Source organism: Aptenodytes patagonicus, chromosome 5 (genome assembly GCF_965638725.1).
Source record: "Aptenodytes patagonicus chromosome 5, bAptPat1.pri.cur, whole genome shotgun sequence".
NCBI classification, from domain to species: domain Eukaryota; kingdom Metazoa; phylum Chordata; class Aves; order Sphenisciformes; family Spheniscidae; genus Aptenodytes; species Aptenodytes patagonicus.
This window is the reverse complement of record NC_134953.1, coordinates 56,765,704-56,792,472: the sequence shown is the minus strand read 5'-3', so window position 1 is coordinate 56,792,472 and position 26,769 is coordinate 56,765,704. Positions and strand designations below refer to the sequence as shown.

General features: G+C 45.5%; 1 protein-coding gene across 6 annotated transcripts in view; it reads left to right on the top strand.

Annotated features, from left to right (window-relative positions):
• Positions 1–24,814, top strand: part of LOC143161202 (serine/threonine-protein kinase TNNI3K) — a 101,587-nt gene extending 76,773 nt beyond the window's left edge. For 2 of the 6 annotated variants that reach the window (XM_076339932.1, XM_076339927.1), the window contains 4 exons: positions 8,111–8,170; positions 9,805–9,974; positions 17,572–17,651; positions 22,872–23,647. In XM_076339932.1, the coding sequence (XP_076196047.1) occupies positions 8,111–8,170; positions 9,805–9,974; positions 17,572–17,651; positions 22,872–22,948 (387 nt within the window). In that variant the 3' untranslated portion in view covers positions 22,949–23,647. Of the gene's footprint in view, positions 1–8,110; positions 8,171–9,804; positions 9,975–12,909; positions 13,011–17,571; positions 17,652–21,312; positions 21,533–22,871; positions 23,648–24,516 lie in introns of those variants that run through there. The other 4 variants (XM_076339928.1, XM_076339929.1, XM_076339931.1 and 1 more) reach the window with 4 other exon arrangements.
• The last annotated feature ends 1,955 nt before the right edge of the window (positions 24,815–26,769 follow it).

Below are 26,769 nucleotides of genomic sequence, written 5' to 3'. Positions count from 1 at the left end.
GCCTATTTTCCTTCAGAAAGTGGCACATTTCTTTGTCAGACCCAACAATAGACATGCCTATTAACTCATTTTCCTGAGGTAAGCAGTGGCTACAAGATCCCATAGTGAGACAATTTCTTGGCTCCTGCATCTGGAGTTTTCTGATGCGTGTTCATTTGCTCTACCTTGTTCAAGTTTCCAGGTAAAGAAGGCCAAGACTAGACAAGAGAGACCAACAACTCCTCTAACAAATAACAAGTTTAAAAGACAAAATTGCATATTGCATAAGCATATTGTTAGGAAAATATAAATTTGAAAATACCGTGGTAGTTTTCTTGTACTCTACAGTGGTTGGAAATTGAGAGAGGATAATAAGATCAATTAAAGCCTTCTGCCATATCATCTCACAGGTAGTACAATGCGCACATATCATCTCGCAACACCGGATAAGATTTGGCAGAGCAGCCTGTTAGATGCAGAGTAGCGGCAGCTCTGCAGGTATATTCTCCAGCAGTGCAGAGATCCCCTTAGTCCCTACAGTTAATCACCCGATGATGACCCCTCAGACTTTCTCCAGATGATGATGCATTCTGAGTAACTGCATGTGAGAACAACTTTATTCACATGTAATTCAGGCCATGTAGACTTTACCAAGCTTCACACTTCTGCTGAGCTGAGTTTATCACTTATGCATCTCTGCCTCCCGGCAGGGCTGTTAGCATTGCAGATACCATAACAGCGGACCAGAATTTCCCTGCTGTTTTGAAGAATCGCTCCACCAGAAAATGTCTTCATTATCTTGTAAAGATGATAGTTTTGATTACTGATGCATGGCTTAGTAGAACTGGTCTAGCCAAAGACAGGGAAGCCACATCCACAGAAGATGGAGCTCCCTGGAAACAACATGATGGCAGTGTAGAAGATAAAAGATAAAATACCGTGCCTTTTGAAAACTCAGGACAGGTCCTGCAGTCTGTAGGGAGAGAGGGAACAAGCTTCAGGGGTCAAAGGCTGCATGAGCAGCAAAAACAAATGCAAAGTCATGGTTAACCCAGGCAATAAGAAGACTTAAAAGAAGCTAAGAAAACAACCATTAAGCTCCAAGATGGGCTGTCATGTTTGGTTTCACTTCCCAGCAGCCTTTGTCCAAGCACGGACTATGCCTAACCTTTCTGAGCCTGAGAGCTCACATGAGATCTCAGCCTTAGGTGATTTGACTGCAGGCAGTGGTATGGCTGCAGGCAAAATTTTAAGCTGTAAGATGAAAGAGAGTATGTTCAAGGATGGCTTTTGGCAGCTGTACAGAAATGAGGGTCAGCACACAGGAACAAGCGTACCTGCACTTCAGCAGGAGAGGGCAATGTAGGTGTCAAGTGTGAAGTGTTATATGGGATTTGAGGAGAGAAAACACTACAGCCACCTCAAGAAGCTAAAAGATGTGACAGTGACAGCTGTGCACGCTGCCTCGGGTGTCACATTCAAAACCAGCGCTGAATATTCACCAGTGGCTCAGATGGCCAGTGCACTGACCGGGCAGCCACACTGAGCTCCAAGCAGGGAAACCGCCTCTGCCAGGAATTCAGCCCTTTTTCTTCATCCCGTGGGGTCTTCCCATTTCCTGGAATTGCTCCTTTGTCTGGGGCACAGAACATCCTTGGAACACCTCTGACTTGTTGTAAGCGTCCCATAAGGGATGCTTAAGGTCTTTGTTTTTACAGGAGCAGCTGTAAAAGAGAAGCAGGAACATGATTTACAAGTTGTAGAAATATTCTGGCTCTTGATCTCCGTTTCCTATTGCAGCTTTAATCCTAAAAAGATCATATTTTTGATCTTTGGATCTGGCAAACCATGTTTTTCACTTGTTCCAATGCAAAGAAAGTGGTTCTTTTGGATTATTGTGGGGGGGGAAATTGCTTTTTAATTTCTGAAATCCCAGGAAGGTGTCTGTTCCTTTAATTAATATTGCTTTATTCAAGGAGAACTCATACTATGTTGACAGTTCTCTAAATATCCAATGGCAAATGTATTTTGGGTACTAAAACAGAACAAATACAGTCAGCTGTAAATCTTTCCCAAAGGCCTGGGGACATCTGTGCTTTGCAGAAGTCACAGTCTGGTGCGCTCTGGTTCAGTGTCTGCTGGGACAGGTGAGGGGTTACTTACAGGACCCTTCTCTATAGCAGGGCCATTCCAGCTGTGGCCTGGAGAATGGGGAACATCAGCACACGAGCTGTGTGACACGAGGGTCTCTCGGACAACCACGTGTCAAAGCATTAACAGCTCCAGAGGTTACACCAAGTCCTTGCATTTCCCCCCGAAACCTACCAATAGCTGTGATTGATAATGGTGTAGCCTGCTCCCACGATGAGACTTCAGGAATACATGGCAAGACTCCAAGCAATCATAAGGGCAGTCCCATGGAGAGGATACTGCAATGTGAGAAGGTGAGAAGGGGTAGCGGTGACAAAGTTCACACACACGCTTCTTTGCCAGCCTCAGGTGGCGAAAATGCTGTTTGCCACAGTCCCTGAGGGAGCAGTGCAGAAGTTAATGCTGTTCCCCAGTGGGTCCCTCTCTTCGTGCTGAGCTGCAATCTCTCCGTCAGTGCCCGGTTCTGTCAGTCTGTCCAGCTGCATCGCCCAGCTCACTGCCATAATCTCTGTCTTGCCCGGATTGAATTGTAGGGACCCAGCCCTCCTCCAGCCTCCCGCTTCATTCAGGCACTCGATCATTTATCAGAAGCATCATGTAGTTCTCCTGTGCATCTAACTATTATTTTTTTTGCTACACCATGACATGACATATTTGTTTGAAAAACTGAAAGCCATCTGTTCTATTATATTTCAAAATGACTACATTGCTTATTATTATCATTGCTGTTGTTTTGGGATGCATTTTTCATTGCTTAGGGAAGTGAGAAAGCAACAACACTTAGAGCCAGGCAGGGTACAAGCCAATGATGTATGCGTTTCACACGCGCAGCTCGCCCAGAGTGGCTCATTCTCATCAGCTACATCACTGCTAATCCTAAAATGGGCCTCTCCTATTCCAGCTGTCTAAACTCTTTATGGGTCTTCCTATTATTTCAATTTCCCCCCTATATGATGTGGAATTTAATTTTCAGAGGCTTAAAATAGTAAACACGATGAATATTTTTTCCCCAGCTGATAGCCTGGGAATTTTCATGTGGGACTCGGATTAACGCTGATAAAGACAAACCTCAGATAAGTGTTACAATTAATAAACTCTTCTTAGGGATAGAAAGTGACTGTACTGTGAATTTCAAAACCATGTGTTGCATCTGCTGTAATTACTGTCTTTTGGAGTCCAGCAATGTCTGCAAGATAGGAGTCTGATTTAACAAGGAGTTATTGCAGTAAGGCTGTTGCTACGGCACCTTTCTCACATGCTGCAATTGTGACTGGCTTTTAATTAAGTCCGTCTGATTATCCCAATTAACTCAGCAACAGCATTAAAGAAAATAAAATACACAAGTGTTCCCTTCTGAGATGATAAAATGGTGGTTAAAGAAAGATTGTTTTATGTTGGCTTTTGCAGTCTGTTGCTATTTCTGCACTAAAGGGAACATGAACTAACTAAAGCAAGATGCGAAAACACCGTCATCCTCAAACTGGTAGCCTTTAGGGCCACAGCAGGATTTAATGGTGCTGAGACCATCCATGGTAGAGGGACAACAGTGACCTTCCCCTAACTAGTCTTTATATCTCTGTCCTTATATTGAGGGCCAAATCTTCCAAAGTAGGGTTGATAACCAGCACTTTTCTGATGACACGTCCCAGCTGTATCTCCTGACTGGATGGATTATGCACAGATCTGTGATGCAGATACTGGAGTGTGTGGGCACCTGTGCTGGCTCAGATGAGTCAGGGCTCTCTTACTGACAGTGTTACTGTTCTGGCATTTGTAGAGCATAAGAATGATGGGTTTGTTCATAACTTCTGGGCTTTGACAGTGTTCCTTGGTGACGGAAAATAGAAAGCAGCCAGATGAATGTCATCTCTATGAAGCATTTCCCACAGAGAGGACTATGGAGATGGGTAGGTCCTTTATATGCTTCTGTGTGTCAGCCAGGCAAGGGACCCTTTGTGCTCTACAGTGCTATCTTTGCATATGCCGCTGCAGCAATTGCATGGGTATTTTTGCACATGGCTCTAAACTGTCTGAAAAGTCAAGAAATATACTCCAGAGACTGGAAATTCGGCTTGCTTAGAAAATGTTCCACAAAGCGGGTTAGCTGCTTTAGGAAACACATTGCAGGGGTAGGTTTTGGGTTTGGAAACTTTGGTTGGTTGGTTTTCTGGTGCTATTCTGGCATTTGAGGTCTCCATTGAACAACATGGAAGTTCCATTTCTGATGAATGGGAGCGGATTTTGGAACCTGTGTAATTCTCTGGTGTTACAGGAGGCCTTGTTTCATGTTACAGCTTCATATTACTGAACCAGATACTCTGACTTTGAATTTCCTACTGGAAACAGAGTCCTGGATTTGTGCCCTGGAGTCCCTTTTCTAGTTAGCCTAGCTTAGAAAGATGGGTTTTATCACGTGCCTAAACCTGTCCTTGTCCTGGATACTTGAGAGCTTTCTTACCTGGTTTAGTGAACTAAAGCACATTCTTAAGTTCTCTACCAAGACAGGGGAAGAGGGAGGTTTGTGTGACTTTGGGCAACCGATTGACTGCAGTGAGCTTTGCCCCCTTACTGTATTCCTTACTGGTTGTGTACATAATATATCAGTGTGAGAACTGTGGATGAAATGTATTTGCAGTGCAGGGTGTAGCTAGTTTATTTCATCGCTAGTTTATTTATTGTTATTAGTGTCTCCTGGATTCTTGAATATGCTCTTGTCTTTGCACTTTATGAGCTAATGTTAGGGCCGGGAGGGGGGGGGAGGAGTTTTGGTTTCCATGTAACTATAAAGTAGCTTCTAATAATCAGCAGCATGTAACTCACATTCTGTTTAAATTTATTAATAAGATGTCATATTAAATTGTTGACTTAAGCAAGCACTATGTAATGGATATAGTCACCGTATCTTGTTAGCATTTCCACAGCTCATTTAGCCCCAGTAAAAAGAAACCATCTTTTCAGAATCCTAATGCACTTTGTTACTCATCAGTATCACCCCAACATCACTTAATCTTGCTAATGTTTTAGAGCTGCACGATAGAATTATAAGGCAATTGATAGCCAAATCAGCCAGTGGATGGCTTGAACCTTGCACAAGATATGGGCAAAAACTTATTAAAATGAGCTTTATTAAAGGTGTTTTGCTATCATTCTCAGTAACAAAGGTTTTGAGTTGCTTCTGAGGGCCTCGGAATAGTTTCAGGAGGGCCACTGGCCAGAGAAAGGTAAAGCAGTGTTATCACCCTCTTGTCAGCATTTGCAAGGTTTGCTGTGCAGTCAACAGCCTATCCTAAAACTGTTAATACAAATCTACAGTACTGCTGTAAATTCACTGCAGAGATCAACAAGCAATTCTTTAAAAGTGTCTCACTTAGTTATCTAGTATGTATAATAATCCTTGACTCAGTGATGTCTCCTGAGCATACCACTCAAGAGGAGGGACTGAATGCTATTAGTGAAACACCAAAAGAAGCAGAATGAGCAAAACATCTAAAAGATAAAAAGCATTACCATATCGATATTCATTTTACAGCATTTCACTGTAGATGCATAAACAAATACATTTACTTAAAAAAGAGGTTATTTGCTAGGGAAAAATGGTGAATTTTGGGGCTCAACAAGTGTTCACAGGTCAGAATTCTCCAAGAGGTTTGTTCAGTTTAAAAAAAAAAAAAAAAGAGGCAGAAAATGGAGTATATCTGTACGGATTTTGCTGGATGTCTATGAAATTCCTCCAAATTTGAAAACTTATCCTTTTATTTGTCTTTAATTTCATTCAAGGTTCATCCCAACTGAAAGCTAGTTCCCATGTGTCATGTCACTGTTACTACTTATCAGGTACTTGAACAGCTGTTTTCCAGAAACTTCTGACAGTAGTTTTTTCCAAAGGCAAACTGATGACTAGAAAATTAGACAGTGTCTCTTAAGCAGCATTTTTCATTAGCTATTTTAATTTGTAAGCTTTAATTAGAGTCAAAGTATTTGCCATAGTACCTGGGGCTTAATTCTGTAAAGAAAATAAACATTGTTTTAGTTTTATTAAGTACAACTCTAACGTTACAGTCAGTTCTTCCACGGTCTCCGATGGTCTAATCCGACGGGCTTCGATGGGCTCCGATCGAGTTCCATTGAAGGTGATAGAGCTTATCACATGCAAAAAATGCAGTATTTCTTGAACACTGTGTAGTCTAGAGCTCAGGGATACTCTAATGTAGTTATATACTGCTTTATAACAGAATCCTTTATAAAAGGAACCACTGAAATCACCTCCCAATCAAGTTTCTGTCCCATCATCGCATGGCACCTCCCTTCTTCCCACCAGCCTTCACCCAGCTGAAGAAGAGCCAACTCTGAGGACTCCTTGTCCCTGTGAAGGACTCCGTGTTCAGAGGGTAGTTTTTGCCAGGGTAGTTTTCCCCAACACTTTCCTAGGCATAAGTTACTCATAGCAGTGCTTACTGGAGCCTGAGATTCTTGTGGGAACAGTGTTTTTCCAAAGTGTTTTTTCAAGTAGAGTATCTCAGTGCGGTGACTGACCTCGTGTGGCAGACCGATTGAAGTAGCCAGAAGAGCAGAAGGCTTTAAAGACTGGCTGAGGAAGGAAGCACCCATGGGACTGTCAAATGTCAGTGGAGAAATCCTGTCTCTCTGCCACAGCTTGTCACCCTCGTAGAAAGGCTGGTAGGAGAAGTCAGGAGAAATCGGCCAAGGTCCGCACCCCAGCTCTCCGCAGACCAGACCACCACAGCTCCTCTTCATCAGCCAGTGCGCTGCAGCTGGCCTGGAGGGACATGCAGGGGGAGCAATCCTGCTGCTCCGGGGAAGGGCTGGTGGCCAGAGGCAGGAGAAGGATGTGGACTGTCTCACTGCCTTAAGCCACTACCGCAAGGAGCACATACCAGGACACTGCTGTGGACACCAATAAACACACTTTTCTCCCTCCCTTTCCTATGTAACTGCAGACAAGGACGAGTCTATGGAACTTAAAATGGACTGGTCATTTTCTTTCTTACCCTTTCGAGAAAGAAAAGCATTTAACACCCATTTTGTTACTACACTTTCTCACAAAGTCACTTCTCACTGAAGTCTTATTTGTCTGTATTATCCCTCTGCTATCGCTCACGGATGTGAGGGCTGCAGGACTTTGTCCTAAAGCTCTTAAATTATGCCTACCTCTTGCAGGCAATTTTGTTGAGGAAGATGTGGTGATGGGAATGAGGAGCTTGTTTAACAGTTACTTAATTGAGGTATTCCCAGTCCTCCTCTGTCAAACACCATTGTATGCCATGCTTTAGTTAAGCCTGAACTTCCCTGGGAAGACTGTGCTGTAAACTGGAACAGGGTATTGATCAGCATTAACAAGAAGAAGGTATATTTGTCATTCCCCTCTGTTGCCTGATCCTGTCCCTAGCATGGCCTCCACAAACTCTTGTGCCACATAAAGCACACAGAGATGGAGACACGTGTCTGGGAATGGGGCAGGCAGGCAGCGGGGAGCAGCCGCGGAGACAGTGCACGTGGAGTGATGCAAGTACGCCAGCAAGGGAAAGAAGAGGGTGGCTGTAGGAGCAGTATTGGTCAGGAGCTTGTCCGCTGCTCTTCACAGCTGTTGCTGTGTTCAAAGTCTTGTTTATGGGCAAAGAGGAAGCATACCTAACATATAAGCAGAGCCAAGAATTTATTGTTAGTATTTTTGTAATCTTACGATCTAGTCATTATTAGCTCAAATCTAATTGTTATGGAAAAAGAGAAGAATAATGCAGTCAAAGTTGTTATACACACACCTCTTAGTTTCGTAGCTTAGTACTGAACTTGCAGTTCCCATCAGATTCCCAAGCAGACTGAAAGCAATGCCACGAAATTCAGAGAAAGGGAAATGGAGGGGAGCTGTGATTCATCATATATCTATGAGTCAGTTTAATCGCAGAAGATATGCCGCCCTTGTATTTTTAACACAGCTCTGCTTTTTCTGTTGTGTTCACAGGGGAGACCAGAGTTCTCAGAAGTAGTCACAAAATTAGAAGAATGTCTGTGCAATATTGAGGTGAGGATCTTATTTCCACTGCGGAGCGTCTGTGCGTGTGCTGCGTGGTCAGGAGTACAAGTGGGGAGAGCAGCAGCAGCAGCTGAGGAAAGTGGTGGCTTTGGAGCCTGCAGGCTGCTTGAGCTGCTTTGTCCTGTTGCTAGCCAACACACTGTATTTTTAAGGCACATTGTCAGTAGTGGTTATACGGGTGCCAGGAGGAGGAGGCAGGGACCAGATACTGCTGTGAGTGTCAGGAGCTTACTCAGAGAGGTACGCTGAAGAGAGAGCGTGACCACTGCTGTGGGGATGCACTTCGCAGCAGTCCTGGGCAGAATTTTTTACTCCCATTCACCCCATTCAAGACTGCTTGGTTTAAAAAGAAGAAAAGACAAAGTGGCCAAGACCCTTGGGAGAAAGGTAAAAAGAGAAAACGTAAGAAGGATAAATGCAAAGGCAATTCCTGCTTTGGACTGTGGCTATAACACAGGTGGATGTATCAGCCTTCAGCCTGGTGTAAGATAAGTGGCCAAACAGAAAGTAAACGATTCAGGGCTGCAACTCCTGAAATTATATTTTCTCTGTGTGTTTGTGTGTGTATGCATGTAAGAGTTTAAAAAAAAAAAAAAGAAAAAATCAACCTCCTTTTTAAAAGGGATCGCTGTTCTTGAGATAAGGACAGACCCATAATCTATTACATTTCTTCATGCTCTGACTGCAGCTGGTTGCTCTATGCGTAGGTGGAAGCTTTTAAGTGTAAAAATAAAAGTGAAGCACTATATCACAAGAAACTGTGTCATCTCATGGGAGACCTGACTTCTATGGTACATAGGCAGCAGTGCATGCAGGAATAAATCTGGGGCAAGAGCTTACGTACAAAAAGAAAAAAAGAAAGCATTATTTAGCTGAGGAGTTAGACCTAAGCTCCACTGTGTCTAGGGCAAAACCTTGTTTGAGAGGAGTTCTAAGGAACAAGATCTCTAGCAAGTTAAGTACTGCAGCCGATGAAGGATGAAGGTGGAGACTTTTCTCCCTCCACCTCCCTCTGTTTCCTCTCTTTTTTCTTCTCCTCTCTCAGCAAATCATTTCTGCTCCTTTTAAGTATCTCTGAAGCCAGGAGTGGCAGGGACCTTTTGTGCCAGCAAGTCTAGGTCCCTGCTGCTGCAGGTACCTGTGTTGTATGGTTGGTCCATATCTATAAACACATATATTGATATGCTAGCCCTGTATTTACATTGCCCCGTCAGTCTGAATGCCTGTTCTGGGACACTCAGACAGGACCGCTGTGATTAGGCAGCACCACCGTCTTTCTAGTACAGATGGGAAAGTCTCAGCTGGCGGCTCCCACCAGGAAGGCAGCGATATCTCCCAGCTGCAGAGCGGATGCTCACAAGCCAAATAACTCATGGCTGAACTAAAGCGTATCTTCTGGAAAGCCATCCAACCCCAGCTTGAAAACCCCAGGCGATGATGAATTGACCGCTTTATTTGGCAGGCAGCATCCAGTTCTCCTCAGCTGATCAAAGTCAGGAGGCACTGCTTTTGGCACAGCCAAACTACAAAGGAAATGTGGGGGACACAACTTAAGAGAAAGAGCTGAGGAAAGACTTGTAAATATGTAATAACAGTGCCTTCTTTTTTTTTTTTTAATCCAGTTAATGTCTCCAGCCTCCAGCAACAGCAGCGGTTCTCTGTCTCCCTCCTCATCTTCGGACTGTCTCGTTGCACGAGGAGGTCCTGGCCGTAGTCACGTTGCAGCGCTACGTAGTCGGTTTGAATTGGAATATGCCTTGAATGCACGAGCTTATGCTGTCTGGTCACAGAGGTACGTACCAGTCGTCGCAGGGCCAAGGAGAGCGCTTACTCTGAAAGGGATAGAAAGATTCCTCCCCAAGACTGCATGGCTCACGTGCCTAAAACGGGAGTTCCCTGCAGCAGGGGATGTGGCTGCCTGGGAAGCCAGCGGTAGAAACACACCCTGGGGCTGATTCACTGCCGGGGCCAGGTGGGGAAAGCACTTCTGCAGTCTTGTCTTCTCCTGTAACTGCTACAGCACAGGGTGTTTGGGTTACCTGAATGCTGTGGAAGCCACCCTGCTGCCAAGACAACAGCTAAGCATTTGCATTTTTCACTATGAGTAACATAAAAATAGTAGAAAATGAAGTCCTGCCGTGTATGGGCTCTACACACAGTACCACTGCTTTATCACATGAAACAAAAGACCAATGACTGCCCATCCAAGGGGATGGAGACGAGTGGTCATTAGATGGATGTACCTTCACTACCTGCCAGCAGGTCTGGGAAGGCCAGTGTCTATATCACAACATGTTTTCAATTTGAAAAATTTCACCAAAGAACAGCTAAAAGACACATTTTTCTTTGGAAAAAAATAAAGAAAAAAGTATTCCAGTGTGCGGCATCAGTGGCAAGATGGAAAACCCAGGTTAGACATCGGGCAGCATTTCATTACCAAATGACGTGGCTGGAGGCATCAGGTGGCCCTGTGGCACAGAGCCTTACAAAGCCTCCTTCACAGTGTGGGCACTGTTCACATTTCAGAGAACTGCTCATATAGTTTCTTCTGTGAAGTAGTGCCATTTAGGGGAGCCGACTCCTGCAGGAGCTTTTTTGTGGTTGACAGACCAGTTTGTTATACTGGAGGCAGTATAAACTCTATGTATTGTCTGAAAAATAGAGAAGGCTGTGTTAGTATGTCACATCAAAACAGGAGGGCAGGATTTGCTTTGCTACTCCTCGTAAGGGGCCAGAGTTATCCGGTGAGCTCACCTCTCGCAGCAGAAATCTAAGCCCTGTAGAAATGTGATATTTGCTGACTCATATCACAAGCATGGCTTGTTATCTCTGCCAAAATACAAGGCAGACACGTCCTTCTGATTAGGAGGAATAGGGCACACTTAGGAAAACCCAGCTGAAAATCCTAGAAATAAGGAAATTTGGGAAGAAGGGTCACACTGAAATGCCATTATGATTATAATGTATGAGAAAGTTTGTTTCCTGTTACATTTATACGCATATGTCCCCTTTATGGAGTGCATAGCTTGTGTCTGACCAGGTGTCTGAAAATTATTTTCTAACATGCCTTCACCTCTATTAGATTCTTAGTATTAGTGGAGTTTATTTAACGAGAGGGAGTTTTATGGGCAGGAAGAACACCCAGTTCCCTGACCATAAGAGCCTGCGATGAAGATAAAACATGGGGAGAGACTAGTGATCCCAGAGAGCAGCTGCGGTAGAAAATGAAAGTAATTGAAGAGGTGCCATTTTTTGATGTTGTGTTTCTCAGGTCTGGATTTTAGCTTTTGGTTTTTTCATCTCGATCTCAAATTGTGATATGATTAAATGAATGAAGTGGGCTGTGCTACTGGAAGATGGTGTTGCAGTACCAGGAGAGAGCACCACCAGACTGGTGCTGTCACCTGCGCTTATTACAAACCCCAGGATGCTGTCTGGGGAGAGCAGCAGGTGAAGGTGACCACGTGACAGGGCAGGGACAGACAGACAGAAACCAGACTGTCCCAGCAGGTACAGAGGCAGGAGATACAAATGCCAAGTCCCTTTTCCTTAAGGAAGAGGAAAAGGATCTCAGCCTTACAGAGATTTGTGGGAGTCAGCATTGCTGGGGCTGTTCCTACCAAAGTACATCCTAAAAATTGCGTATCATTCAATTTATGACCATAGAAGGATAAGAACTCCCAATTTTTTTAAGACAAAGTCACATGTGGGTTCTCTATATTATTGTACCATTAAGTTAATATCTGAGGCAGTCTACTTGGGAGACCTGGTTTTGAGGGCAAATTTAGCAATCTTCCGTCTCTATCCCACGGGGAGTGAGAGTACTGTGAAAATGAAATGGTCCGCTTAATCTCTGCCAGAAGAGCGGTGCACGTAGTTTAAACTTTACCCTTTAGCACCACTTAGCAGTCAGAAACAGTAATAGCAGAGCAAGCCCTGCCTTCGTGGTACATTCCTGTTAACCGGGGTGTGGAGAGTCAGAAATACAATCAGCTAAAATGGGGAGCAGGAATAGAGGAGCAAAATGAATCAATCCTTTGCCTGTTCGGGGGCTCGTATGGAGAGGCAGAAGGCAAACCGCTGCAGACAGACACGGAAATCTTTTACAGGAATATGTAGATCAGACCCGAAATGTTCATCTGGCAAAATGTGACATCCTATAAATTGCATTGCTTTTGTCATACGCTGCTGGAGCAGGACATGGAGGTGGGCACTGAGGTCAGGCTGAAGGCAATGTCTGCTAGACTTTTATTTTCCGTAAAGGACCAGATTTTGCTGTTGAGTGTAATAGATTTGCATGAAAGGAATAAGAAAGTGACATATCTAGGTTAGTGCAGACACGAGAGAGAGAGAGAGAAAGGGCACTTGCAAGTGCCCCTCTTGTCCTGTCATTCAGTGTTCCCAGTGCAGCGCTGAGGCTCGTTAGCACACCAAAATGGGCTCCTCTGTAACCCCAGTGGTTATTTAAAGGTGGATTCTTTTATCAAATGCTCTGCCGTACAAATTAACAACATTCAAATCTATAAATAGCACCCAGAAAGATTCACCCAGAGGCACAACACTCGATGAAAAGGGAATGGTTTCCACAGTTTCAGTACTTTTTCAATTATACTACACACTGAGATGATTAATGACTTCACTTCCTAACGACAATTGTTTCTTAGGGTTTCATTTTTGTAAGCGTAGGCATTTTTAGAGGGAAGGGGTCACACTGTTTTTTTCCCCAGCTGGAATATATTTCCTACACTGCCTCCTGTTTCCATCTGCTCCGACGACTTCATGTCCTACGAAACACCGCAGCGTGCAACTACATACCACGGCAGAAACGGTTCGTCTGATGAAATCTCCGTGTACCATGCATGGAGTTAAACAGCCGTGGCACTGAAGTTATTTGTTTGTTTGTTGCCCTGTAACTTTAGCATCTGTTTAGCAGATCGCTCTCCGGCATGACGGGATGCAGGAGTCTCGTAATGAATTGGATGCAATAGCAGTGCATTTTAATTGTCTGTCTGACAGGACAGCTTAACATGTCAACTCATCACCTTATAGAAGCTTTAACTATTGATTTTCTACTTTGTTACACCTTTAGCATTTCCCACAGAGTCCAAGGACAACATCTGCAAAAGAATAGTCTGTTCTTGTTTAAGTAGCTCTCAGTTAACCCAAGTCAGAAACATCTGGGGTGTCCTTTCTTTGTATCTGTGCACCATGATATTAACGTGTCTGACGGGCTTGGCAGGGGCTGCTCTTTAGCCTATACTACAGGCTGCCTCAAATAGCAAATACATGACTGCATGGTGTGGTATGTCGTAATATTCTGAAAGAATTCCCTGCCTGTGCCGAATAGAGTAATCACGCAGCAAACATGTTGCTCTGTCTGCCGTGAAACAGTTGTTGGGTGCGTGCAGGCAGAGCCTCGCTCACCAGCTGGACATACCTCTGCATGCCGCTGTCAGGAGCTCTGTGCACACCTGTCCTGCACACAGAAGTAACGTCTTGCTGAGCAGCACTTGCTGTAGGTGCCCTGGCTTGGCTGCATTGCACAGACCTCCACCACGCCGACAGCTCAGGTCCCCTTCCTCCAGTGCGTGCCAGCTCCTGTCCCGGGTGAGCGGCAGAGGGAGGAGCAGGGAGATCACCCGTCCATCCTGCTGGCTGGCAGCCCGTAAGTCCGTGGCTCTTCACAGGCAGGCCCTCAAGGGGACAGTCCCCAGCGGCAGTGCCACCCAGCATCTTCTCCCGCTCTCCACGAGCAGGTTGCAGACTGAGGCAGCAGCACCTGCAGGCAGGAGAGGGCCCTGGGGCAGCACTGCAGAGGCGGCTGGGGCTGAGGCAGGGGCTTTGAAGCTGCAGCCAGGTGGGTGAGATTTCACAGCTCAGCCTGGAACCACAAGCAGTGCCACAGGTCTGCACTGGAAAGGCACCGTCCTGAGCTGGGCACCATCCCTCCAGGCCAGCAGAAGAGATGGTTCCTGCCTTGGATCGCTCCCATGTCGGGTCTCATCCTGCGGAGACTGACACGCTCAGATCTCTGTCGCTAGGTGCTGGTCTGTAATTAGCAACAGGCAGGATTGCAGAGCTCTGCTGTGCTCTGGCTCTGGGGCTTAGGTGCAAAGCCTATGTAAGCAGCACTGCCATTGCTGAACCGAGAAGCTTTTGTGTCACGTGTGGATCAGTTCTCACTGATGTGCATACATGCATGGGTGGGATCACGGGATGCAGCATCCTGCTTTGCTTAAATCTTGCCTTAGCACAGATTTGCAAGGGAAACTTGGTCTGTTCAGGAAGCAGCTGCGGAAAATCTAGGCATTTTGATGGGCTTATTTCGTCTAGCTGAAAGACATCCTGTTCTTCTCCCCTGCTAACAGCTCTCTTTCTCCAGGCTAAGCAATAGTCCTGCAGACACTCGCAGCAGACACTATCACCTGTGTGGTTTCTCTCCACCTTTCACGCTAGTGTACTTTCTGCTGGGCAGCCGTCCTTTTGGATCGATGACAAGTGCCTGGTCCCTTACAAACCACCTTTTCTCACAGAACAGAGGACAAGAAGAGAAAAGCCAAGTTATCCCTTACACAAAAGTTTTAAATTTGTTGTCAAGGGAAAGTTTACTCTTTCCAAGCTTTTTTCAGGTTCTTTCCAAGCAGCTATTTCTTCCCCTTCCAGACTTAATGCCTAGAGAGGCTGCTGAACAATTTACTGCAGATGGTTTCAGCTCTTCTGGTTAGTTAACATAAACCGTTACCCAACTGACAAGAAATTTAAAGAAAAAACATATAGCAAAGTGACTGACTGAATGGGGTTCAGTTAGCTGTTCTGAGAATAATCAGATTTCAAGATTTTCTGCCCTCTCCTGAAGTCAGGGTCACGGCAGAGTGAGTGTGTTATTTATCACAGATTTGTATTGTAGTTCTCCTCCCGACAGCTGTTCGTTAGCAGCAATTCTCTCCTTTTTTTTTTTCTTTTTATGTTTACAAAACCAGAGGATTCCTGTCTGCTGTTTTTGCTCTGAGCTGCTCCAAAGGCAAAGAGGCCAAATAACTCACTTAAAAGTTTCTCCTTTCTGCGGAAATCCTTGCGTAGGACAGACCATGGCTGTGGTTCCTCTGTAGCGCCAGGCAGGCATCCCTGGCACAGCTGGCACTGCCAGCCTCCTGTTCGGCAGCACGGCTGGCCTCAGGCCCATCTGTCTTGGCTAACAGTCAGGAGTTACTCTGTGAATGCTGCGTTAAGAAATCAAGCAAAGTGTATGTTTTATTTCTTCCCCTGGAGACCTCCTGGTTCTTCCCACAGCCTGCAGATGCTGCACTAGCTTTCTGCAGTCCTTTCAGATGCAGATTTGCCAGCCAGTCATTCACTGGCTTTTTGCTTCAGCCTCTGACTGGACAGTGTTTTCCCAAAATAGACCTCCTTATTGTTTTCCTCTGCCCAGCTTCTTGTCCTTAATTATGAATGAGCTTCAATAATGCAAGTGATATAGTATATGTATATACATTCCATACCGTTGCGGGTCAGCCTTCAAAGTGCTTTCCATTCCCAGGCAAGCAAGCAAGGGATTGGAGGAGAAGGCGGCTGTGCTGACAGCAGGCCGAGCAGCTGGGCGGGTGGGTGGGTGGGTGGTGCAGGAGCTGTGCGGCGCAGAGGAGGAACAGCTCTTTGGGATGGCAGGGAGCAGAGTGGGGAAAGAGGTGAATGGTCCAGCAAGAGGGAAGTCAGAAGCAGCACAGAGAAGGATGGGATGGTGAAAAGGTGGGTAGAAACAATATTCCTGAGGTACCGGCTGAACTGGGGTGAGCTTTCCCTGCTCCTTCAGGTTACACCTGGTCCTCATTAAACTCTACCTACAGCCTGCCAGGCAGCTGCCTCGCCTCCTCCCATGGGGCACGGTGCCTCTCCAGGCATCGACAACCAGTGTCACTATAGGGAACCCGCATCCGTCCATCCTTCTTAAAGATGTGTCTTAAAGAAGCTGGGAAAGCCAGAGCTGCAGGACCTGCCCTGAGCCTCCCAGCACTTGCATCAATTGTAGAGTAATAGTTGTCTACAGGGTAGAAAAGCAGACAAGCCCCAAGGAAACCTGAAACAACCAGCCTGCGTCCTGCCGTTGCCAGCTGGTGTCAACGTTTCACGTTCTGCCACTTGGACGATTCACTGAGTCGCCCTTTCCGTTTCATGACCTCACGATTTAGAGGTTGAAAAGCTAGATTGATCAGTTTTGCCAGCAAAAATATTTGAAGAGTAAGTTAAGCTGATGTGACGTTACTTTGCAGTTAGTGGAAGTCGGCAAACCTAATCCTATTATCCTGTCAAAACTGCCCAAAGAGATCACCAGAAAGAGTATCTTAATGACTCCTCGATAGAAGCCAGAAGCCACGAATACACTGTTAAGTTTAGATAGTCTAGTGGTGACAGACCTTTGCTTTTTTTATATATTGTGAGATAAATAATAACCACAGCGTCTAATTAAGTTGATATGAAGTTCTGTTTAGTACTGTGCCTTCTGCCTGCACCGTGAAGTGTCAAAGCCCGAGAACTGTGGCTGATGATGGTATTTTCAATTAAAAGGCTTCTCAAGGTTTACATAAGCATACTCAGTGAAGGCAGGCCAAATGAAAGAGCCTCTTTCTAAAGTATAACACTCAGGTGTTATTTTCATGGAGCTCTTAAATCCAGTAGGTCTTCTTTAGTCCCCTAATCAAGCATCAGATATGGTCAGATAGACGGGGGCTCTCCATCATACCTAAACTGTTCTGAAGCACCTCCATGCATTACTCTGCTCCCCCGTGCCATCGACTGTGTCACTGTAACCATTATCCCTTCTTTATTCTTTTGGCAGCTCCTTGGGCTAAATGAGAACGGGTTGGGCTTCTTGTTTTTGTGTGCGCTTGGTTTCTGTCTGCCTGTAATCTGAGAAGAGCTGGCAGGGGACGGTGCTGTACGTGATACCTCCTTAGGGTCAGGGATAAACAACCTGTTGGCAGAACAGCAGTTTTGGTCAATGACTGGAAGATAATTCAGTGATCTTCCTTGCCAGAGAAACTTATTTGCAGGAATCTGTTAGCAGTGATGCATAAAATACATTACAATGATCCTGGACTGATGCCTAGAATTGCTTCCAAAGTAGCAACATACAAACAGTTGTGACACCCCAGACAGTGTATTTGAGGGAAGTTACTCTGAGAACGAATGAAATGTGAGCGTGCGTGTGATTCATGTTCTTGCTTCATAACGTTTTTCTTGCTTTTTGTTTACTGCAAATGACAGTGGCTGGGCATCAGGCTGATGTATTTCATGTTACTGTCTTTTACTTCCAACTCTGTAGAAAAAGATCTCATGGTCTGGAGATGTGACTTTATCGGTCTTACGTAAACTGACACCTATCTAATTTGCAGCACTGGGCAACACCCTTCTCAGGGTCTGTCTTTGGATGACATGAGAAGAAACTTCCAGTATCCACCAATCGACAAAAATGGTGAGTTAATGTAGAATACTCCTCTGAGCATCTTGGTGTGGTTAACCAGGGCAGAGCTACAGTCTCCTGAGGTACCAGAAAGTCTCATGAGAAAACTAACGTACAGTGGAGGCTGCTGGTTACAGTCAGCCAGAGCTGGCGAGGCCTCACCCTGTGCTGCTTGCAGCTCGTGGCTGTTTTCACTGCATGCGCGCCCCAAGCACTTCAGAGCTGGGATGGTCCTTTCTGTCTACATGCATGGATCTGTGAATAAGGAGAAGATGTGGCATTATATCCTCAAGGCTGCTTCTGCAAAAAGTGGGCAAGACAGTCCTATTTCTGGAGTACCACGGGAGCATAAAATGACACAACATATTCTTTTCACTATTCGCACTCCTCTCTCAGAGGGCATCCCGTCGTTCTGCTCCCCTCCAGAACAGAGATGCCCTGACTGCTTCTTCCTCTTGCCTTCCTGGCTTTCTGTCCTACCACATTCGAGTGTGTGTTCATGCATTGCCACACAAACAGCTGTCCAGCATTTCCTAGCCCCTGCGTTTGCAATCATCCCCAGTAAACCTCTCTTGCTAAACAGCCTTTGCTCTGGTCTTGTCTTGCAGGCAGCTCCTTGGGAGTCTGTTTCTCGCCCACCCTTTCTAAACGGCTCATAAACTCATTGCCTGGTTCTTTACAGTTTCCCAAGAATAGAATGGTTATCAGCTTAGAGCAGTTTTTAGCCCAGCAGCATAATGTATAAATAAATCCTTAAAATAAAGAGCATATGAAAATGTAGTTGGCATTAGGGTGGTATCAAGCAGACTGGATTCAGACATCGTGGGTAAATCTTTCTCTCTTGGTGTGGATCTGAAGGTCAGACTCTTAATCACCTTCGTGCCAATCTTCGTTCACACTAGGCTCAGCTGCTGCGTCCTAGAAAGACCTGCCACTGGTGTGAAACCGCTTTCAGTACATGCTGTCGGGGTAGTACGTGTTTTATGCTCAGGTGTGAAACAACAGCACCTCCCAGCTCAGTAACTTTCTGTGCAGCAATACTGAAGAGGGACTATACCTACTGAGTGCATGATTTTGGAAAACCTCCAGCTGCTGTCCAACGGTGCTGCTCCTTCCACCAGCGCCAGCTGATCTGTTTACCTGAACATCCTAAGCTGCTCCAGGGCCATGTCAATAGGACAGCCCCGCCCCATTTCAGTGCTGACACACAGCCAGGGCCCGTCCACTGCGGCTGCTGTGTTTGCTGAGCAAATGTCAGCACAGCATCCGCAGTTACCTTTGCCTCACAACACCACCACAGACCGTGCTTCCATCATCTGCCCGGAGCCATGCAGATATTCTGGATCTTGTCACCCCCAGGACAGGTGTCCTGTCCAGGGAGCCCTGGAGACAGAGCAAAGCAAGAAGGTGTCTTCTGAAACCATTACTAGAGGGATCACCATACCAGAGCACGGCAGTACACCCGGCGACACCAAATGCAAAACCAGGCTCTGATACACTCTTACAACAGCACGACAGACCCGGCAGAGAACAAGGCTTTAGCACTGCCCGTGCCAGCCACGTCTGTTCTGAAAGCTGGGTAGAGGTTTTTTTCATCAGTACTCGTATCAGACTTTAGCATGTGATGGACAAAGGAGGCAAACAAAAATGGCAGGAGCCATGAGGCTGACATGGCAGAGAATGACAGTGACATCCTCAGTACCAAGGAGTGGGGCTGGGCTTTGATGGACAACACAGACTTCTAAGGACACGTGTACACCACAGTCGCTGCCACCCAGGAGTGCCCAGCGGGAAGGTGTCTCTGTGTTTGCTGTGAGCAGAGTTGTTTTGTGCTGTGTAGTCTCTGTTTCTCTGAGGCACAGCTGCTGAGTACGTACAAGGAAAACATGTTTTCCTCTATGCTTTATGTTTACATGTGTTTTTCTGTATGTTCAAATGACAACCGTGTTGAGTGGACCCATTGACTTTACAGTGTTGCCATCTTCATTCAGAGTTTGCTGCTGTCCCCTGCCCTGGGGCCTTCTCACTCCTCTCCTGGCATCTGCTCCCTTTCCTGCCACTTCCCAACCTGTTTTGTCACCAGGAGAATTCAGTGTTCTGTTCTGCCCAAAGCATATATCAGAAGCTCATCAACTCATCGTCTTTGCTGTTTTTCACTGGCCTCAGCACTCCTTCCTCTTGCACTCCTTCCTCTCCTCTGAACTGAGCACATTGGGTGAGAAAAAGAGAAAACCTGGTCATATAAATATTTACTGAGTACAAGCCTAACAGCAGCGTTGCTGTCATAACGAGTAGTGAGGTAATGACCTTCGAAACTGAAAAAAGAACAAAAACTTCGTTATTACTTGCTCTATGCGGATTCCACAGCTGCAGAGAGCAGTTCCTCGGGGCACAGCTTTCATCAGGTACCTGGCAACTGGAAAACTTGAGGAGGAAGAAAACAAGAATGAAAAAGAACGTTTAGTGAACTCCTAGAGTGAGACCATCCAGGCAAGACTGGAGAGGGTTTCTCAAGCCTGTATTAAAAAGGGACACAAGGGAATGAAGGGCTGGTGGAGAAGAGACTCTCCATGGCTGCATTTAAGCTGTGGGATTAAGGAGTGATTTCAGACTCCACTCATGAGACCTCAAGATTTATTTTCAAATATACCTGTTCCTTGAATTAGTTTCCACAGCAGGGAACCAAAGCATGCGAGTGGGAAAGGAGGTGGCCCCAGCCAGACCTCCACATTGCTGGTCAGGATACCAGGACCATGGTGCAGCACAGCTTGATCACAGCCAAGAGCTGGCCAAGCTGAGCCTTGCGCTAACTCAGGTAACAATGGAAAAAGCCAGGGTGGCACAGAGGAAAGTGAAGATCCTGGCTGCTAGACACAACAGGACTGGAAAAGCTACTTCTTGCCACATACTTCATTTCAGCAGGCTTAGGCAGCTCGAAGTTCAGTCCTGCAGTGTCACCAGGATATGTATCTCGAGGAACAGCAGAATCACTGTCCCTTGTTGCAAAGCACCCCAGCTGCTCTGGAAGCCCACCATAGCACTCTGCAGCCCAGCCACCCCTTGCTCTGACTGCATCCCATGCTTTGAGATCCTGGTAGAGTGATCAAGCCATTGCTTGATCATAGCGGCACACCAGAAGACAGAAAGCCCTGAGCCCTTTTTTATTAGAGTGCTTGGTCTAATGACTGCAAATATTTGCACTCTTTATTTATGCCACATAAACCAATTTCACTGCTGTCTCTCCCCATTCATGTCCATTTTGATCTTTTTTCTGTTTGCTTTTTGCCTAATGTTTCCATTATCCTCATTTGCACTTGCAGTCTATAAACAATAAAGAATACATTCACTGTTTTTCTTTCTCAGTAAAAGCCCCAAAAGCACCCTGCTCCCATTCCTGCAAGAGCCTTTCTGATAGTGAACAATTTTCTTCATTGAGTGTATTTGAAAATAGGAATTCTGCAAATAAACACAGCCCTGTCTTCTTCAGTGAAAGCAAAGGGCCAGCTCTTCACGGGAAGTTTCACAAATTGTGAGTTAAACAGTACATTGAAAGCAGTGAAATCACACAAGGCAGATATACAATGCCCAAAGAAAACTGTATATCCTCTAAAATTTAAGATAGGTGTAAACATGGAGTTTAACTTTGCCTTTGGCTTCTCCTTGCTCACTACAGCTCTCAGACACTGGCAGACAAGCTCATGATGCTGCTGCAACAGTCACCAAAGTTTCCCAACTGCAAAGGCCCTGGCAAGGCTTGAAGCACAAGGAAGTGCATGCACCCACTGAGTAGTTACACGACAGTGCAAGCCCAGGCTGTGGCGTAGCATAGCGTCATCCCTCTTGGCACTTGGAAAGGGCACCATCCATCTGAGAAGAGATGCACCAGTGGCAGGCAAGAAGGGACCCCTGGGAGTGAGGCAAGCCAAGCATCCTCATGGTCTTAATCCTGGCTGGTATGAAACTCACAGGCACTACAAGGAAAAGGAAAAAACATAGGATATGGTCGAGGGTGTTGGAAACATGAAAGCATTTATTAAAGTGAAGGTTCCCCACTGTGAGGCAGCAGTAAGGCAAATGGAAGTGATGGTGGAGCATGTGGACAGTCTCCCACCCAGCGTGAACAGTGCAAAGTATTGCCACCACGGCTGGAGAGGTCCTCAAAAGTACGTCCTGCTCTTGTAATGTGCCCCATTGCAGACCGTCGTTCCTCACATACACAGTGACGCACAGTGGCTTTGGCTTCAGCGAGGACACATGCTACCTTCACCTCACAGGACACATTCAGCACGCACAAGAACAGTCGCAGCATTAAGGCCCAGCATATTTAGGATATGAGTGAGATTCCCTTAAGGAAAGCTTTGCTGCCAGCTTTCAAAGCATAGTGTGTCATGATTAGGAGATAAACCAAGGTTGCTTATGGATTACAGCTTAGGGATGCCATGGTCAGTACTGTTGTAATTACCAGAGTCTTAATCTTGTGCAGCTGTGTGTCTTTTATGCGTGGCAACAGGAATTTGGCACACAGGAGCCTTAGCAATGTTTTCTAACCCTTCTCCCACCCCTGCGCCCCAGAAAGTTTTCATGTTCTAGTTTCTCCGCTCTCCTGTTTCCCAGGCATCTGAGTATCTCTATACAATGCCTAGTTATCAAGAAATTTGAGTTGGCTCCACTGGATTTTTAATGTTAGTACAGTAAAATAAGAAGCGTGGGAGCAGCTGACACCTGACACCGTGTAAAGAAACAATGCCACAGTTTCTTTGGCATTGTTGGAGCACCTCATTGGAAATACAGTGCTGGCAAGAGCAGTTGCTTTCTGTTTTGCAGTGTCAAGAATTAAAGTATTTTAAAAACACTTATCAGAATGCTTATTTTGAGCCCTCCGAAGATCTAGTTGAAAGGGAAAAGGGTATTTTTTTTAATGGCAAACTTCCACTGTGTTATTAGAACATCGAGATTCATGTTTTTATGTCAGTCACCAAAGATTCTTTGTGCTTGATTACTGTGAATTCATTGCATGAATGACAGGGTCTGTTTACTTCCTATTTAAATTTTTCCTCAGCAGATGATACTGAATGGAGATTTGGAGACAGCAAAAAGGTATCAGCATGGTCTGTGCCTATTTATCTCAAAATGATATGCACATTATTTTGTTAACATTGTCACTGCAGGGAAAGGTCGGGGAGAACTGCTGCTATGTTGAGCCACACACGAACTTCTCTCTGCATCTTGCAGGCTACGTGTCGGATCCCATGAGTACCATGAGGTTTCATTCCTGCAGCAGCAGTGGCAGCTTTGAAGAAAGCAGCTGACAACATGAACCGTCCGCCTGCAGAGAGACACGCCATCAACCGGCAACAACAGTTCTCACCACATCAGCCTAACTAACTCCCAGGCATCGTGTGTTACACTGAAGATCCCTAAACTGAACAGCTTTATTTGTTGATGGCAAATGTCCCTGTCATAAGTTCTGCTCTAGCATCTTTCTCTGCTGACCCGCTCGAGGGTTAGGTTTTTTTGGTGGTGTGCATCTATTCTTTAACGAAGTGAATGTCCACAAGGAACGCTGCGCTTCCATCTTGAGCATTAACAATTTGAGGAGATGAAAGTAAAAATGCATCTGTTACAGTTTCAGAGCTCCAAGGCAAGTTGTTGTTACCTTGGACTGCACTAAGGCATGGGGCTATCAGCCCTCCCTGACCGGTAGGTGCCAGGGAGCTGCCAGCCCAGTCCCCATCAAGAAAAAGAGCAGCCTGTTACTCCCCACCACCATCCAGGCCACCGTGGAGGCAAAGTTGTTCCTGCTCCCAGCTTCTGAACCAGGTCGTTTCTTTTTTGAGTTCCCCGCAGTCCCAGTCACGTCCCGTGTCTCATTTTCATCACCATGGGCTCACGCAGGTCTCCAGCAGAGCAGCCCCATGTCTGCAGCTCTTCAGAGCCCTGATCTTTGGATGCTTTCCTGCTCGCTGAGAATAAAGAGGTATTTCTGTGGCCATCTTAATTGTACTCTTCCAGACATTTGTGTTTTCTTATCCACTTTCTTGTTTTGGTTTGAGTGATTGTTTTTCCCAAAGAGTGTAAGCTTTTGTTCAGACATTTGCTTACAAAAAGCAACACAGACACTCCAAAACAAACTTTAAACCAGAAGGAAAATATGCAAAATTGCGTCATCTTAACACAGTGCAAAGTCGCATTTTTGACTTGAAGCAAAACTGCAGCAGAGTGCCATCTAGCGCCTGCTGAGCTAGATGAGCTGAATGAGTGCCATGGCTGGGCTTTGCAACAGCAACTCTGATCACTGGAAATTAAAAAAAAAAAAAAAAAAAAAAGAGGTAGGGCAGGAGAACTTGAACTCTTCTTCTAGAAGCAATTACAGAGTTAATTATGCTGCTATTTTCTGGGGTCTTTTTTCAAATTAGCAAAATTTAGCTGCAAGCGATCCTGCTGTAATATTATTCCTTAACTGGATTCAAAGACACAACTCTCTTATCGGCTGAGTAGAAATCAGTGTTCACAATTGCTGTGTGTTGCTTTGTGGATATTATTCAGGATGTTGGTTTCTTCTGACTATGATCCCTGCACCAAGGTCTGTGATGAGGTATCGTGCAGTGCAACACACATGAACTGTAAATGTATAGTAGGCTCTACCGACTCACATCTTCCATGCACGTCATTAATTTCACAGTCCTGAAGCAATAAAAATGGGGAAGATTTCACTTAGCAAGGTTTACAGGTGTTTTGTCATTGTTTTGTTTCACTTTCTGAAAAATTCAATGGGGAAGAAAGGGAAATAAAGCTGAACATCAAGTGTTGCAGATCCGCTGTCAGCCCCTGGTACCACTCAGTGGTTACTTTCTGTTCTGTTTGGTTCATGTTTCAGTTGCAGTCTCATTCACACCAACAGTCTGCTGGGCTAATGTCAACGTTAGAAGAAATACACAGAAAGGTCTTGGATGCAGCTCACTACAGGACTTGTCAGACCCTATATGAAACCCTCCAACCCCTGTATGAAGTACAGCTGGGAAAACCATCCCATCGCCACGAGCGGCTGCTCAGTGAGCATCCTGTCCCACTCTGCCCCGGCAGGAGCAGAAGAGCGGGCTGCCTCAGCGCCTGGCCAGGAAGGACTGATGACTGTCAGCACCAGCTCCTCTGGTCCAGCGCCAGCCTCTGTGCCTTCGCTGCAGTCTGTGGGCTAACGCAGTGCCACCTCTTCCAACCTACTGAGAGAAACACATTTTTACATTGAGTTTCATGTGAGGAGGCCTTGCAAGGCACTGCTCTTGCTTTCAGCTCTTTCTCTCTGACTCACACTTCTTCCTTTTTGTGGCAGAACTCAGAAAGCTCTGACACTCACATTCACAAAATATTGTCATTACCTCTGAATCGCACCAACAGACATCATGGCAGCCTCTTCCTCATTGAGGCTGAGCCAGTTTTTGTGACCAGCTAGCCCTCTCAGTTTAACGCCTAAATGTCGTGAAACTGAGGAATTCAGTGCAGCAAAAAAAAGAAAGCATCAGTGCAGCGTCCTGGCTGCAGACCAGCGTTTCAGGGGACTAAACACTGCTTACCACTGGAAAGGAGCTGCTGACAGCCTGTTGTACTTCCCTGGATACCGTCACAACTTTCAGAGACGATGAGCATTTGCTCTGAGCATGCCTCTGGAAAAATCCACAGAGAACTCTCCACTCCATCTTTGCAAAGCTTTAGCAATAAGTCAGTGTCACAACATGGGCAATGCTATGTCAAATCACCAAGAGCTTTAATAAAAAGGAGCAAAAGGAAGCTTCAGTCTTTCCCATGGATCAAAGGAGATCATCAACCATCATCGTAACTTTTCAAACCAATGATTAGCTTTGTTATTTTGCAAATGCCTTGTCTGGCAGGAATATTTCCCACTATGGCTATAGAATTTACGGAGCTTATGGCTTGAAACAGGATTAGCCAATGAGACAGGAGATACCCCTGCACAAGGACTCCACTAACCCTGCAGCATCCGAGCTGAGGGGCAGGCACATCTGCATGACAAAATGCAAACAGCCAGAATTTGTTCAGGTTAAAAACACCCTCCTTGATCATTTCCCATTTTTGGTTCCTGAAAGCAGAAAAAGAGCGTAAAACACAAATTAGTATTCTGCCCTCTCGGATAAATCACTGGGGGGGGGAGGGAAGGAGGTGTCCCCTGAACAAATTCCAGTTCTTTGCTAACAAACAGTTCTGACCTTGGTGCTAACACCCTCCAGGTCAAACACGACATAACCAACACACACTGAACTCAGCCATTCTGTTGTGTTTCCACTGTAACAATCCACTGTCCACACTGCAAACCCAACAAAACAACATCCAGATTTCTTTGCAACTGGAGGAAATATGTTGTATTCTTTCTAGAAGTAAAAGTGACACTGGAAATTGGCATGCTTTGAGGAATACGTGCAGAGCGGACGGGAGAAGGTGCATTTGGGATGCTGATGAAAATTCCCTACCTGACTAGCTAACTGACCAGATGTTTCATACGGTAAAGCTACTGAAGCACAGGTAGGGAATAAGCTGAAGAAGGGAGGGGTGGACAGAGCTTAGATCTCATTCCTTGGTTTTTGCACTGGCCAGTGTATGACACGCTAACAGGGCAGAAAGGATCCATTGTCATATCTGAAAAATCAGTTCCAGCATTAAGCTTCCTTTTCAACAGGAATTTTTTCTTACAAATACCTCTGCTCTATGTCTTTTTCCCTTGCTTAAAACAATCACACAATGACTCTTCATTAATACAGCAGCTGTACCTGAAAACCAGAACCTAAACTGGATTAGAGAAGAGAAAATAGAGCAAGGAAAGTAGAGCTCATTTGCATTAATGCCTCTATGTACTCACTTATACCTGAGCTGCTTGGTATGACCTCTGAGCACTTCCTTGGAAAGTGTCAGAAGTGGACACACGGAAACAACAAAAAAAAAATCAGAAAGCTTTTGAAGGCAAAACTTTTGTAGTTTTTTTGTAGCTCTTTACAAGGCCAACTGCTTGCAAATAAATTTCCCAGTAATTTAAATTACTGGCTCCTTGAAGAAAACAATGTATTAGTTAATTGGTCTCTAGGAGAAACATCAGGCTTAGGGGGAAAGCGCGCGTCATAGG